This window comes from Podarcis melisellensis (assembly GCF_964234715.1).
Source record: "Podarcis melisellensis genome assembly, chromosome: W".
Classification (NCBI taxonomy): domain Eukaryota; kingdom Metazoa; phylum Chordata; class Lepidosauria; order Squamata; family Lacertidae; genus Podarcis; species Podarcis melisellensis.
Window position 1 is genome coordinate 15,814,830 of NC_138535.1, and position 16,253 is coordinate 15,831,082.

General features: G+C 42.2%; 1 protein-coding gene across 2 annotated transcripts; it reads left to right on the plus strand.

The window, feature by feature from the left end:
- The first annotated feature begins 197 nt into the window (after positions 1–197).
- Positions 198–15,534, plus strand: LOC309361144 (RNA-binding motif protein, X chromosome-like). Of its 2 annotated transcripts, none has more exons than XM_081896105.1 (9): positions 198–310; positions 496–602; positions 1,833–2,001; positions 2,917–3,036; positions 3,676–3,790; positions 6,216–6,341; positions 9,623–9,723; positions 10,201–12,159; positions 15,240–15,534. In XM_081896105.1, the coding sequence occupies exons 1-8, from the start codon at positions 202–204 to the stop codon at positions 10,509–10,511; spliced, it is 1,158 nt and encodes a 385-aa protein (XP_081752231.1). In that variant the 5' UTR covers positions 198–201; the 3' UTR covers positions 10,512–12,159; positions 15,240–15,534. The 2 variants fall into 2 exon arrangements, with proteins under 2 accessions (XP_081752231.1, XP_081752232.1); XM_081896106.1 differs by having other exon boundaries at positions 9,638–9,723.
- Positions 15,535–16,253: the final 719 nt, after the last annotated feature.

Consider the following 16,253-nt stretch of genomic DNA (forward strand, 5'->3'; position numbering starts at 1 on the left):
ATGCTGCCATTTCTGTTTAGCAACTATAAGGGCATGGACAAGCTGATAAGGACCATCAAGCCCTAATCAGATTTTCCAATATCTGCATATTGCTGTCTGAGGATTTATCCTGTTGTTTTGTCAAATATTTCCCAAGGACCCAAGCTTCTCCCATTTCAAGTTGAATGTGTGTTGTTCCAGATCCCAAACTGCTGTGTCAAAATGGTTGAAGCAGATCGTCCTGGCAAGCTGTTCATTGGTGGGCTGAACACAGAGACTAATGAGAAGGCTCTTGAATCTGTCTTTGGCAAATATGGCCATATAGTAGAGGGTAAGCACACAGCCTTTTTAGGGCATAATATTAAGTTAAAGGTCTGCTTTGATGAATTTTACAGCTTTGAACAGTTGAAGTGATAGAGCTTATATGTCCTCTAAGAAGTTCTGAGCAGGCTTGTGTACAACTTGGGATGCACCATTCTAAGATGAAAGTGGAATAACACTTTTGTCTTTCTTCAGTTCTCCTTATGAAAGACCGTGAAACCAACAAATCAAGAGGGTTTGCTTTTGTTACCTTCGAGAGTCCAGCAGATGCCAAGGATGCTGCCAGAGATATGAATGGAAAGGTAGGAACTAATGTGTTAATTGCAGAGTGTCAAGCTGAGGGTGATTGGATTGATTGGTTGACAGAGTTGCTTTTATTCAGTTAATGAGACAAGTTCAGTGATGTGTTATAATGGAGTGAATGCTTGGGTAATAGCATTTAGGGATGCTAAGGGAATTTGTTTAAGGATTTTAAGGGTTAGCTTTAAGACAAATAAAGCCTTATGGCTTATTTTCTTCAAGAATGCTAGTATGGGCATTCTATGGGCTACTCTTAAATTAAGAATGAAACTGGATGTCTCAAGAACTGCCTAAATAATACAGCATTGCTTCCTGATTGTGATGGCTCAATCAATTATTTCTAGAAAATACCTGTAGTGACTGTTACTTTTTAATAACATGCACTGTCGGGATCTCTGCTCGGCCAAGCTGATAAAGCTCATTTTCTTCCCCTGAGTCCTTTGGAATCGCCTCCCGACGTGTTTAACGACCTGAGCCTTTAATAAGGCTCCAAGGCACGTTCCCACATTAAGCAGAGTATCAAAGCAGCAGAAGTGATGAGTTTTATGGCTACATGCTATGCTTTATTTCTTACTACGCAGACAGCAAAGAAATATACATCCTCTCTCCATGAAAGCAGAGAGCAACTGAAACAAAGGAACAAAGGAAACAGGAAACCACCAACGTCACATCCGCCTCTAGTCTCCCGTGAGACTTCCAACAGTCTGGACTGTCTCTGGAATGTAAACAGAGCCTTGTGACTCTAAGCAGCTGCTCAGTGGCAAAACAGAAACTTATCCTCCCCCTTTCTGTGAACACCACTGGTACAATCTCAGTACAAACCCAATTTCTGTACATAGGTACAGCCTTGTGACTCTAAGCAGCTGCTCAGTGGCAAAACAGAAACGAATAGGCACATCATGGCAAAACCTTTGCTTCTGAAAATTGGTTTGAATGCACTTGGAAACTAAAGATCTAGAAGAATTGTATGTAAACAAATAAGATTGGCATACTGAAAGCATGTAGCCGTAGAATATGGGTGTTCAATTTTTAAGTTCACCTTGGTTGGTTAAATCCTAGAGTGGTTTACAAAGTGGGGTTAAAGCAATATATTTTTAAAATTATGTTTTTTATCTGCATAATACAAAACCAAACGTATTTGCTAGAAACCATAGCAGGGATAAGAACTGAGGCACTCTGTCCTACAAAAAGAAGCATTTGCAATTAATGTTAAGTTAGATTCCTTTGTTCAGTCTTTAGACGGAAGATCAATTAAAGTTGAACAAGCTACCAAGCCATCCTTTGAAACCAGTAGACGTGGGCCCCCTCCCCCTCCAAGGAGCAGAGGTCCTCCAAGAGGTTTTAGAGGCGGAAGAGGTGGAAGTGGAACACGGGGTCCCCCTTCAAGAGGGAGTTATTTGGGTATGTGTGTTTTCCCATGTGTAATTGGGCAGCATACAAGACACTGCATAGAGAATGCTGGTTTACAGCCTACTCTCAAAATCAAGACACAATTAGGACTGTGCAGTGTCTGGTTTTCAACATTTTATATATCAGCAGCTAAATATTGCATTATACTGCTACATTCCAAACATCATGATATATCTTAGCTGCCGCTTCTCTCCACCTTAGGGGAGGAATAAACAGCCTAGATACATATGCCCTGCAGTTAAGTAAGGCCCCATATTGCATTAAACTTCTTGGCTGACGGGCAAGAAGCCCCTAAAAATACTGGTTTCAGACAATTTACCAATATATCGCCCAGCTCTAGACACAATACAAATGATGAATTTCTGGTGGTTATCTTACCCCTTTTGGAAGTTTGGGAAAAGATTGTCGTCCTGCTATTTCACAGGATGAATGCTGTTCTTGTGTTTGATGTACTCAAGTATAGAGATGAAGCTAGCAAACTTGTAGGCTTGCTTAAAACATTGAGGTGTATTTTGGAAATTGGTCCAGGGATTAATCTCATGTTAAGCAAATTGGCAATTTGCTTTAACTGAAATTTTGCAAGTTTAGGCAGAAGTTATTTAATCGGTGTCAGTAACATTTAAAAACAAGTATTGCAATCCCTGTAATAACAAACACAGCAGCAAATAAATAAACAACAAATTCATGAAAACAGAACGGTAAAATCATAGTTATTCAAATTATCGGAAAGAGCTGCTGAGAATCAGTTCTGTTCCAAATGACATTCTCTCTCTGGGAAGGGACAGTGTAGAATATTCTGTGTGTATCATGGGTACTGCCACAGTGGTACATTGTGCTCCTAGTGAGGCAGAACTGTCTGAGGAATCCTGTTTCTGCTATCTAGCTGGAACATTGCTGCTCTTTTAGGTTCTTCTAGAGGCCCTCTACCGATGAAAAGGGGTCCACCCCCACGTAGCGGTGGCCCACCACCTAAAAGACCTGCTCCTTCTGGACCTGTTCGTAGCAGTAGTGGAATGGGAGGCAGAGGTAATTTTTTAAATCACTTTGATGCCAAACAGCATGTAAATGTAATAAAGTATTTTTTTATTGTCCATTGCATGGATCCACAAATCTGTGGTGGTTGGAGAAAGGCTTTTACAACTGTGCTGAGTTTTACTGGCACTCAGAAATAGCAAGTTAGTTGTGCTGCTTCCAGTACCCTCCAGCAGTGCTATGTTGGGAGCAAGTCCCCGCTAGTGTCTCTGTGTTAGGGCAGATACCCCTTGCTGGATTAAGAGGTATGAATTGACACTCCTTAGTTATGCTGGATGACTTCGGTTTTCAGCATATCTCCACATGTGAGTCCTATGCAACACATTGGAAAAGGATTATTGAGTTGTAGAATATGGGCTAAATACTCACTAGTCAGCCCTTGTTGATGTATGCTTAGTTTGACTAGGCCTCTGTTTGGAAGAACTGAAAGCAACCTTTCTTTCAGTATAATGTAGGACTTTGCTATCTCTTCATCTTGCTGATAGAGGTTGTATTGAACTTAAACCACCACAGAAAAGTTTTATTCAGTATGGTGTGGTCTTAGCTCATGGTGGGAACAACTTTCTCTACTAATACCTTGTTTTCAGAAGGCTTTATTTCAAAAATATTTCATTTTTTGCTTGATTACTTAAGCACCCCTCTCACGTGGTAGAGACGGTTATGGAGGACCGCCACGGAGAGAACCACTGCCATCACGAAGAGATGTCTACCTGTCTCCAAGAGATGATGGTTACAGTACTAAAGACAGGTAAAATCAAACCCTGTTGGATATTTTTCAGATCAAGGAACTTAATTATTGAACCTACTACATTTTGATTGCAGAAGCAGTGATTTAATGGAAAGGGTGTAGGGGGAGCACATCTGGGACATTTTTTGGACTGGGCGTGTCCCATCTGTCAGGACAACCAGACAATTGATTTGTTCTGGCAAATCAATGAGATAATGAGGCTTCCGGTGTTTACTGTTTATGAACAATTTGTTATCTGCATAAAGGAAGAATGAGGAGAATCAAAGTGGCTGGATATTTTCTTTCTTTTAATTGAATTTGTACTTAATGCTAGTCATTTAAATTGTAGCAATTAATTGTAGAATTGGTTGTATTTCTTATTTAAAGCTAAATGCTAATCAGAGAAGTTAACTCAGGTTTCTGCAACCCAAGTTTAAGATGCTAGTGGCTACACCACCTTTTGAAGTTCAGTATTCTGTGACTTGTCTTTTTTTTTAAAAAAAATCATTTTATAACACAAGTAAACAACACAAACAGAAAAACAAACAATACAAACATTCTTGTCTTATCCTTATTTTTTCTAAACATTGTTAGGTGGGCTTCCCCAAGTCCCCCCATCTGATTTTCATTTTAACTCATCTTTAGCAGTTTACATATATCATAATTTCTAACTATTTTTTTTAATCATCACACTTACTTTAACCATAAAAATATTCACATTTCATTTACAAATAATACTATTTTAAAATACACTAGCTTCTATTTCTAACTCTACAGCCTATATCCACTTCCAAAGCTATTCTAAGATTTAAATATTAACATATTTTTTCAAATATTCATTAAACTTTTTCCAATCTTCTTCCACTGTCTCCTCTCTCTGGTCTCGGAGTCTCCCAGTCAGTTTGGCAAGTTCCATATAGTCCATCATCTTCTTGTAAATCCTTTCCCAGAAGTCTTTTACCTTGGGGCACGTCCACCACATGTGGTAAAAGGTTCCTTCTTTTTCTTTACATTTCCAGCATTTATTATCATGAGTATGATACATTTTTGCTAACTTCACTGGTGTTAAATACAATCTGTACATCATTTTCATCAAATTTTCTCTTAATACGTTACAAGCTGTAAATTTGATTCCCTTTTCCCACAATTTCTCCTTTTCCCACAATTTCTCCCAATCCACCATCATGATACTGTGCCCCACATCCCTGGCCCATTCAGTCATTACAGATTTCACTTGTTCATCTTTCATATGCCATTCCAGCAATAAATTATACATCTTACTTAGGTTTTTTGTTTTTGTATCTAGTAATTCCGTTTCCAGATTCAATTTCTCTGTTTGAAAACCGATTTTCTTATCCATTTTAAACTCTTCATTTATCTGGATGTACTGGAACCAATCATCTACTTTATCTTTCAACTGATCATAAGATTTTAATCTAAATTGGTCCCCTACTTCCATCAAAATATTATACTTCAACCACGTGTCTTTCATATTCAACCTTTTATGGGTCTTAGCTTCCAATGGTGATATCCACCTGGGTGTTTTCCTTTCTAAACAAATCCTTATATCTCATCCAAACATTGTACAAAGATTTTCTAACTATATGATTTTTAAATCCTTTGTGAGCTTTTATCTTGTCGTACCATAAATATGCATGCCAACCAAATACATTATCAAAACCTTCCAAATCTAAAACATCTGTATCTTCCAATAAAAACCATTATTTCAGTCAGCAAAAGGCTGCAGCTTCAAAGTAAATCCTTAAATCTGGCAGGGAGAAACCCCTCTCTCTTTCACATCTGTTAATAATTTAAATTTAATTCTGGGTTTTCCCCCCTGCCAGATAAATTTAGATAATACATTTTGCCATTCCTTAAAACAATTCAACTTATCAATGATAGGAAGTACTTGAAACAAGAATAACAGCTTAGGCAATACATTCATCTTTACCCAAGAAATTTGGCCCAACAAAGATAGTTTCAACCTTGTCCAGATATACAAATCCCTTTTGATATCTTTCCATAACTTTTCATAGTTGTCTTTGTACAAATTCAGTTTTTTTGCAGTCATATTTACACCCAGATATTTCACCTTTTTCACAAACTTCAGCCCTGTGGTTTCCTCTAAATTAAGTTTTTCATGTATTGTTAATTTTTTCCCCTAAAACTTTGGTTTTATTCTTATTCATTTTGAAACCTGCAACTTGTCCGAACTCTTGAATCATCTTCAGCGCTTTAATTGCACTGATCTCAGGGTCCTTTTGAAGTTCAGTATTCTGTGACTTGTCAGCCAAGTCTAATTAGATGTTACACTATGTCTCCTCCACTTTGTGGTAGGGTGTCTGCTGCTGCATTAGGACTCTGCTTGAGCGTATGGCTGTGAGCTGTTATGAGGAGCTCCTGCACTTCACTATCGGAAAAAATACTTTAGTTTTCATTTCCATAGCTATTCAAGTCGGGACTATCCAAGCTCCAGAGAAACAAGAGATTATGCCCCACCGCCAAGAGATTATGCCTACCGTGATTATGGTCACTTCAGTTCACGTGATGAATACCCCTCAAGAGGCTACAGGTAGCTAATGTTTGATTTTGTGTGTTGTTGAACAAATCTCTCATATTCCATTAACAAGCTAGTCAAGCTCATTGTTCAATTGGCAAGTTCCAGAGACAAAAAAGAATATACTCCATCTCCAAGAGATTATGCCTACCGTGACTATGGTCATTCCCGTTCACGTGATGAGTATCCCTCAAGAGGTTACAGGTACTTAACGTTCACTTTTATGTATTCTCAAACAAATCTTTTAATATTTCATTCAACAAGTTAGTCAAGCTTATGTTTCAGTTTGCAGTGTGCTTCTTTGTACTTGATTCAAACGATAAGCACAATAATATAACAAGTGTTTTGTGGCACCTTGAGCAGTTTCATTATGCCAGAAGGTTTGGTGGACTACAGTCCTTTTCATCAGACACTTCTGAAGTCTTATACCTACTCGCAACTAAGGATAGTACTTCATGTGTCAGGTGAAGTGGACTGTGGTGCATGGAAGCTTATGCCATACTAAATCTGTTTATATTTAAGGTGCTACAAGAACATGTGTATCCCTCTTATGTTACAGAAGAGAAACCAATGAACAATTGTTGGCTTTCTTTAAGCAGTTCTAAAGCCACTAGCCAGCCATATGAAGGTGGATAATGTAGGTCTATGGGAAGCTATATGTCATTATTTTCTATAGCACCATCTATGTTTATCAGGGATGGGGCAGACTTCAGGCTTTTGGAATATACTTTATTTGGAACTAAAACCTAGGAATCTATTAACAGGAGTCTAGTGTAAATTATGTACTTGGAATTAAAGAATTTTGAGCCCAGGAGTTCAACTGAAGAGCGCTCATGTTCTACGTACAGATCCTTTAATGGTTGCCACAAGCTTTCTACATTTTGCTGCTATAATTGGGAATCACAAATCTTTGCTGATCTACTAATAGATCCAGATCTATCTTCTGACTACCACCCCAGATAAGTGAAAGGTCTACCTTACTCTGTGCAAAAGTCACTGTGACCCTTCCCCTCTGCAGGGAGGTGGGACCAATTCGGATGGTCTGCCCCTGCCACTTAATGGATCCAAATGGTTTCCAAAGAGTGGTAGGGGATGTTTTATCCCATGTTGGTGGTCTTTCAGCTGATTTCCTGGTGGCCCGCTGGAATGTGGAGTTAACCAGGGCTATCGACTGTTTGGCTCCGAAGCACGCTCTCCGATTGCATGGACAGCCCCATGCTTTTCAACGGATCTGAGGGCAATGAAACAATCACTGAGATAGCTAGAGCCCCGGTGGCGGAAAACTCATTCTGAAGCTGACCAGACACGGGTTAGAGCTCAGTGTCGAGCCTACCAAGTAACGGGAGCAACAGCGGAGAAGACTTACTTCACTGCCTCTATTGCATCTGTAGAAAACAGCAGCAGGAGACTTTTTCAGGTGGTTCGCAATTTAGCGGAACCACCTGCTATATCGGGGCCCAGTACAGGCCACATGATCTCCTGCAATGATTCTGTAAAGTTTTTTGCAGATAAAGTCGCTCAGATTCGGGAAGAGGTAGACTCCACAGTGGGAGCAGGGCTGGGGCGGGGGAGTGCTAGAGTCCTATCTAGTCAAGTTGTGTGGGATCAATTCCAATCTGTTACCTCCGAGGATGTGGACAGGCTGCTTGGACGAGTGAAACCAACCACCGGTCTCCTTGATCCTCGCCCATCCTGGCTTATAAAAGCTAGCTGGGTGATGGGCTTTGCGGGGTGGTGAATGCTTCTCTCTGTAAGGGAGCCTTCCCAGACCCGCTGAAAGAGGCAGTTATCAAACCGCTTCTTAAAAAACCATCTTTAGATGTTGTCAACATGGCCAACTATCGCCCAGTCTCAAATCTTCTATTCTTGGGCAAGGTATTGAGAGAGTGGTTGCTGAACAACTCCAGGCACGCCTGGAAGAAGTGGACCATTTGGATCCCTTCCATTCGGGATTCAGGCCTCACTATGGGACTGAAACTGCCTTGGTTGCACTGGTTGATGATCTCTGGTGGGCTAGGGACAAAGGTGAGAGCTGTTTCCTAGTTCTGCTGGATCTCTCAGCGGCTTTCAACACGATCGACCAGAACATCCTTCTGGACCGTCTAGAGGAGCTGGGGGCACTGTTATACAGTGGTACCGCTCCTTTCTCCTGGGCCGTGTTCAGAAAGTGGTGGTGGGGGATGAGTGTTCAGACCCCTGGGCTCTCACTTGTGGGGTGCCTCAGCGTTTCGTCCTCTCCCCCATGCTTTTTAACATCTACATGAAGCCGCTGGGAGAGTGCATCAGGGTTTGGGCTGGGTGTTCATCAATATGCAGATGAAACCCAGCTCGACCTCTCTTTCAAATCAGAACTAGTGAAGGCGGTGAAGGTCCTGTGTGAGTGCCTGGAGGCGGTTGGAGGATGGATGGTGGCTAATGGATTGAGGTTGAATCTTGAAAAGACAGAAGTACTGTTTTGGGGGGGCTGGCTGGTGTGGAGGACTCCCTGGTCCTGAATGGGGTAACTGTGCCCCTGAAGGACCAGGTGCGCAGCCTGGGAGTTAGTTTGGATTCACAGCTGTCCATGGAGGCGCAGGTTAATTCTGTTTCTAGGGCAGCTGGTACACAGGCTGAGACCCTACCTGCCTGCAGACTGTCTCGCCAGAGTGGTGCATGCTCTAGTTATCTCTCGCTTGGACTACTGCAATGCACTCTATGTGGGGCTACCTTTGAAGGTGACCCGGAAACTACAATGAACCCAGAATGCGGCAGCTAGACTGCTGACTGGGAGCATCTGCCGAGACCATATAACACCGGTCTTCAAAGACCTACACTGGCTCCCAGTACGTTTCTGAGCACAATTCAAAGTGTTGGTGCTGACCTTTAAAGCCCTAAATGGCTCCAGTCCAGTATACCTGAAGGAGCATCTCCACCTCAATCTTTCTGCCCAGACACTGAGATCCAGCGCTGAGAGCCTTCTGGCGGTTCTCTCATTGCGATAAGTAAGGTTACAGGGAACCAGGCAGGGGGCCTTCTTGGTAGTGGCACACGCCCTGTGGAACGCCCTCCCACCAGATGTCAAAGAGAAAAACAACTACTCGACATTTAGAAGACACCTGAAGGCAGCCTGTTTAGGAAAGCTTTTAATGTTTAATAGGTTATTGTATTTTAGTGTTCTGTTGGAAGCCGCCCAGAGTGGCTGGGGAAACCCAGCCAGATGGGCGGGGTATAAATAAATTATTATTATTATTATTATTATTATTATTATTATTATTATTATTATTATTATAGCAATGGCCTGTACTAAACCCCAGCAGTTATTCTTCTTACAGTAATCGTGATGGCTGTGGAGGGCGTGACCGGGACTACTCTGATCACCCAAGTGGGGGCTCATACAGAAATTCCTATGAGAGTTATGGTAAGTGCTTATTTTGAAGGTCTTCAGGAACTCAATAGGCCTCACTCTTGACTTAATAGACTGCATCTACTTAAGTGGGGAATTGGCATTCTGGGCTTGTCCACTGCAGTGAAAATACACCGTTACTTCATTTTTAACAAAATGATTGAATTACATTTCCCATAAACTAACGAAGCAAAAGTTCAACTGTTCTGAATTGCATCTATCACTGGAGAAAAAAAATGGTGGAATTTCTGTTGTAAAAATAGCAAGCTGTTCTGGAATAATCCCAAAAAGAGCTGCCTTGAGAAATATCGTCTTCAAACAGTCTTTATTTCATTCACTATCCGATACTCCCCTGCCAAATGTATATTAAAACTTTTAGTTAATACAAAAGAGTAACAGACACCATTGATACAAATTCTTTTAAACTTAGATGTAAAGTTGTGGTGATATGATTTATCGTGTTGTCCTATTACCTGACCATTGAACCTGCAGGTAACTCACGTAGTGCTCCACCTGCACGAGGGCCCCCTCCATCTTATGGTGGAAGCAGTCGCTATGACGATTATGGGAACACCCGAGATGGGTATGGTGGAAGTCGAGAAAGTTACTCAAGCAGCAGAAGTGATGTCTACTCAAGTGGCCGGGATCGTGTGGGAAGACAAGACCGAGGCCTCCCCCCTTCTATGGAAAGGGGTTATGCTCCTCCACGTGATTCTTACAGCAGCTCCAGCCGCGGAGCACCCAGAGGTGGCGGCCGTGGAGGGAGCCGCTCTGATAGAGGCGGAGGCCGAAGCAGATACTGAAACCTTTAAAAGTGCTGGACCAAATCAGTTTTTTCCTCCAACAAATGAGATGTGGAAGTTCTATCCCCACTCCAGAGGACTACTGAAACATTTGTCTTTATCTTTTTTATTGTTTCTTGTTAAGTTCCCCTCCATTACTTTTTCTTTTTTTTTTTTTGTGAGGAGAAAGTAAACTTGTTTTAATTTCATTTCAAAATTGTTAAGATTTGTCTCAGAATGCAGGTGTTAATGTATGACATTTTTAGCCTGTGTACTAGTGTTGTAACTTAAAGTAAAGGTTAACCCTGAAATGCAACGCTCTCACCTCATCCATGAAACCGGCAACCCTAAGGCTTCCTGTACAACGTGCAGCCATCTAAAATGGCCATGGATCGTTCTACACATGCAAACATGTGCCTTCTTTCTAGCAAACCCATTTTAGCTTTTGGAGGGTGGTGGGATGTGTGCCAGACTAAAATGTTAAAACATCCTCTCCATGCTGAAATGCACACAATGCTCCAAAATAGAAAATTAATTTAGTCTTGTGTAAAAATTCAGGGTGCCATTCAGTCATTAAATCCAAACGACATACAGATAATGCTGAATGTACATTGTGCCTTTCTAAATACTTCATTTGGGAATTTGCAAGAACCTCACCCCCCAAAATAACCTATTAACCTGTAGTAAGCAAGCTACAGATGTGTAAGAGGTTTGGCCAGTTCCATCAAAGAAGCTGCAAAACAGTACTTGCTGTTACTGTTTCAAATTTTTGCAATCCTGTAGTGTCTCATTTTTAAAGGAACATCTTTGCCGTACATCATGGTAATGGAAGCTCTTTTAAATTTTAAAGTAGCACCCAATAGAAAAACTGCTGGATAGCCTTAGGCGAAGCCTTACAAATTCAACATAACCTTATCTTAGATGAAAATGTATATGGCACAAAGCTTTTGAAAGCAACACTAAGAAAGCAACTCACTGTAGACAAACATTTCTTTAAAGGGTTGGGAGGGGTTATTTTTTGCCCACTATGTTTCGAGGAAGAACTTAAAAAAACAACTGCTTGTACTATACTATACTAGGAAATTAAAATGCTAGCAAATCAGAAATTGGCTTAAATAGCCAAAATATATACCAGCTTGGGGAATTACAGACAAGCCGTTAATACAAACCTGATGTTTAGTTGGATGCCTAACTTCTTTGTACCAAGTCAGGTGGACAGTTTTGATACAAATAGCAGAACCTGTGGCAAGTTGTCATGATCCAGGTGCAGCCAGGAAGTCCAAAAGATGCTCTTGAAATGTAGTAAGACTTGAAGACCTCCAAATAAAGTTCTGCTATAATCCTTAAAACATGCCAGTCAGGTTGTGGATTTACCACGAAAAGCACCATTGGAAAGGAAATGAGAATCCATAAGCCATTCCAGTTCATTCCAATCCAGTGAACCTTCCACCTCTCAAACTTAAAGCATCAGAGCTTGAAGCAGGTTAATTGGCAAACACAGGCATTCTTGCTATGTTTCTGGGGGTGGTTAGGGGCTTGGGCAGTTTGTGCTAGAATAATCTTTCATGCCTGTTTTAATTGTTGCAGGATGACAGCGGTCTTTAATATGTGACCTGGTGCATGGCAGTGCTGGTGGACAACATGGATTTCTACTCTAATAGTACAACAGGTAAGCTGTGGATGGACGCAATGTTAGGAACACTGCATACTTTTTGGAAGTTAAAGATGGGCAGATAGAGTGTACAACTTAAATTGTTGATACCTTCAGTGAAGTTTGTGGTGAGTTCTTGGCTGCTCAGTTTGGGTAAATAAATAACCACCCTGTTTTGGAATCTAGCCTTTGCAAATTTCTGAGGGAAAAGGAGAGAATAAACTAGATTTTTATTATTTTTATTTTTAAATAATTTTTATTAAAATTCCATTTATCAAACCAATCATATCCAATCATATTCCCAATTATATCAATTCAAATCACAAAGTCCAAATGCTAAGCCAAATTTTATTTTTTTTGTAGGGGGTACCCATGTGTCAGGGAACTGCCATCGGAGAGGCAGGAGATGGAGGGGCTCTCAGAAGTCAGGAGAGACTCAGCAGCGGAGGAAGGCACCAGCAGGGGGAGAGTGGGAGATCAGAAAGAGAGAGAGAGACGGAGGAATGGCTCAGGGAGTCTTCCAGCGAAAACAGCGGAGAAGTTTCAGGTCCTCCCATAGGTACTCCCACTCCTCGCCGGAAACTGTCGCGCCGAGAGTCCAGACGACGCGTTTCCGTCAAGGAGCTTTTATGCTGGAGTAGATTCCGTAAACGCCCACTGTCTGATTCTGCCAGCGACTGACGGAGCCATGCTTAAGGGGTTCCGTTAGAGACAGAGGTTTGCTGATTTTGCCAAACTCTGAGGGACTAAGCTTTACGCACAAGCAGCTCATTATCCCATCACACCATGCTTCGAGTTCGGTAGGAGTCCAATCTTCTTGTATTTCTGCTGCTTTGATGTTCACAGTCCCATCTTCTCATCTCCTTGTCATTATCCTTTTAATTTTAATAACCTCCGAGTTGTCTCCACAAGCGAGGTAAAAGAAACACCCTTGTTTATATTTCTGTGTGAACTTTGAAATCCTTTCCCGTAATTCATCTCACATAAATCCATCCAAGAGTCCGTTCAATCGGCAGTCGCCATTTTAGACAATTCTGATGAAATACAGTCTCAGCGTCCGCTCTTTAATTTTCGCAGACCTTATGCACAATAAATCAGCCTTTCCAGGAGGTTTGTTGCCCTTTCAAATTTACGATCCAACCTGATAACAGAACTGACTGGAAATCTTGCAGCAAGGTCTGCCCCTTAATGGCAGATCGCTTTTGTAACTACACGCAAGAAAGCCTCCATTCTTTCCAGATCTCCCACAGAGTAAAACCTTTTATTAGCATTTTTTGTTTCCACACAGTTTATTTTTCCATCTCACTTGCTGTCAGTCATTGTGGCAGTTCTTCTAAAGAGGGGGGGGGGTTGTTAGGTAAATCATATTAAAAAGCAGAAAGTTCCCCCCCTTTCCGTTCAGTTTCACATACCAACATAGTTGTGTTCCTTTGATATAGTCCTCACTTCATTCCATCGCTTCATCATTTCAGTGGTAGATTTATTTAGCAGATAACACACTCCTGACCTCGCTTGAAGCATGTGTGTTTACTTCTCCAAATGTTTTTCTTCTTAAGCAACGCAGCCAGTTTCGCTCCTGAAAGTAGCGTCCGGGAGTTCCAGGACTCGCACAAGGGCTTTCCGCCCAGTGCCCCCACCCCCTCCTTCTTTCGAACTCGGGGGTGATTTATGGGCAAACCGCGGGCGAGGCAGCATTTTCCCATCCCCTGGGGAAATGAGGGAGACTGATATACTCCCCCTAATCAGCCTCTAATTACCTCGTGCAAGCCGGAGAGATGGTATTGTTGGCCATCTTTCAAGGCGCCCCTAGCGGCCCCCCGAAAACTAGATTATTTTTAAAGGCAAGCTGTGAATGGCATTTCAGGAAAAGAATATGCAGATGTCACTGATATGAGTGCAAGCTTTGAAGAGGCTCCACTAGGGATGGTGATTCAATACCAGTTAAATATGCTGTCAGGGTTCAGTTCACTTGTTGCCCTGATACCTGGAATGCCCTTAATGGTGGCATAGAAATCTGTAGACTTTAATCTCTGATGAAAACTGGTTAATAGCTTTGACCAGGATTTCAGACATGCTGTTCAGTAGTCTTGGGAGTATTACTATTTTTCACCTTCCACATACGTCCCAAGGTGATGTATGAAATAAAATAAAAACAGCAGAAAAATAGCAAGATGAAATTAAAAACAAAAGACATCCGTGGCAAAGATATGCCAAAGATTCCAGCATATTAGGCGACTGGGTGTATTAGGTAAAGGGACCATTAGGTCCAGTCGTGGCCGACTGGGGTTGCAGCGCTCATCTCGCTTTATTGGCCGAGGGAGCCGGCGTACAGCTTCTGGGTGATGTGGCCAGCATGACTAATCCGGTTCTGGCGAACCAGAGCAGTGCACAGAAACGCCGTTTACCTTCCCTCCGGAGTGGTACCTATTTATCTACTTGCACTTTGACGTGCTTTCGAACTGCTAGGTTGGCAAGAGCTGGGACCGAGCAACGGGAGCTCAGCCCGTTGCGGGGATTCGAACTGCTGACCTGATCAGCAAGTCCTAGGCTCTGTGGTTTAACCCACAGCGCCACCCATGTCCCTATGGGCGTATTAGACGACCCCCCCCAATTAGCAGCTGCAATTTGGGGATTTGTCTTAGAAGCCCAGTCGCCTAATACGCTGGGCAGCTCCAAGCCGGGAGAAAGCCGCCCGGTGCGGAGCTGAGCCTGCCGCTCATTGAGCCTGCCACTGGGGGGGGGGGGCGGGCTCCTCACCGGCCGGCTTTCTCCCAATGCGGAGCTGAGCTCATTAGCAGTGAGCAGAATAAGGCTTTCAGCAGCCACATTGCACCTAATAAGGATCCTTGAGTGTCTAATATTTTTGGGTTTGGCTGTGCTGTTTTAGAGGAAGCCTCTTCTATCCCTTAAGGATCATGTGCCCGCTTGTGACTGTAAAATAACACTTTTTCCAAGTAGACAATCGTAGTTTATACAGCCTGTATTTTGAGTTTGTTATCTGCATCAAAGCACACCCATTCATGACTGTCCCTGAGCAAATCATAGTTTTCTGATAACTTCCTTTTGAGGCACTGCTAATGTTACTCTCTTTATCTTAGGTACAAGATTAATTGTGGCTGACATTTGAGGAATGGATGCCCATGGAGAATGCAGCTGCTGAGCAACTTAAATATGTCTACAGTGTTTCATGAAGACATTTCAGAGGGAAGTCAGATCTTAAATGCCAGTGTCAGTCGTTGTTGTGAGCATTGGATGTTCATAGAAGAGAAGAGGAAGAGGCCTAAATGTCAGAAACACCTGGATACAGATTGTTTGTGCCCTCTTACAAATACTGTGTATCAAACGTTAGCATGTAATGTGCTACTCTGGCAGTACAATACTATATGATGACAACTTGTGCAGGAGTTTGGTTCCAGGGGTTCCATGTATATGCAAAAACACTCTCTAGCCTGTGGAACTCCCACACACTTGAGCATCCCAGGGTTTCCAGAGCTGGCATGCCAAGAGGGCTTCAACACCCCCATCCCCAGCAAGGCAGAGAGCTTAAAAACTCTATGCATTGGGTTTTCCCAATGCAAACAAAGCGCTTTTAAGCTCTCTGCCTTGCTTGCTTTTAACTTTGCAGGATTTCAGCTAGGAGGCTTCAACCATGTATGTTATGTTTTGTTTAATGAAAATTTTAAAAACAAAGTTTGTAAAAATGGCTCAAATCCTGCAAGTTAAATGCTTGTAACATTCTAGCTTGTAAAGGGTCTGTCATGCATAAGTCTAGACATTTCTACACATCTCCATCCAGGCCTACAAGAGGCACGGCTTTGTTCAGCCATGCATTCTAGTAAAAACGCTGGAGAACAGGCCTGGGGAGAGTCTCAGGGGGTTCATAGGTCTGAAGGGTGAAGGGCCGCATTCATAATAATAATAATAATAATAATTTATTATTTATACCCCGTCTTCTGGACGTCAGGTAATTCTTTATCTCTTTGACATCTGATGGGAGGGCGTTCCACAGGGCGGGCGCCACTACCGAGAAAGCCCTCTGTCTGGTTCCCTGTAGCCTCACTTCTCGCAATGAGGGAACCGCCAGAAGGCCCTCGGCGCTGGATCTCAGTGTC

What these genes read in the sequence shown, in the direction of transcription:
- LOC309361144 (XM_081896105.1), top strand. Translation starts at nt 202, where the DNA reads ATGGTTGAAGCAGATCGTCCTGGCAAGCTGTTCATTGGTGGGCTGAAC. An exon ending in CCAGAGATATGAATGGAAAG is followed by an intron (nt 603 to 1,832) that starts GTAGGAACTAAT and finishes TCCTTTGTTCAG; the next exon opens with TCTTTAGACGGAAGATCAAT. An exon ending in TAGTGGAATGGGAGGCAGAG is followed by an intron (nt 3,037 to 3,675) that starts GTAATTTTTTAA and finishes TGATTACTTAAG; the next exon opens with CACCCCTCTCACGTGGTAGA.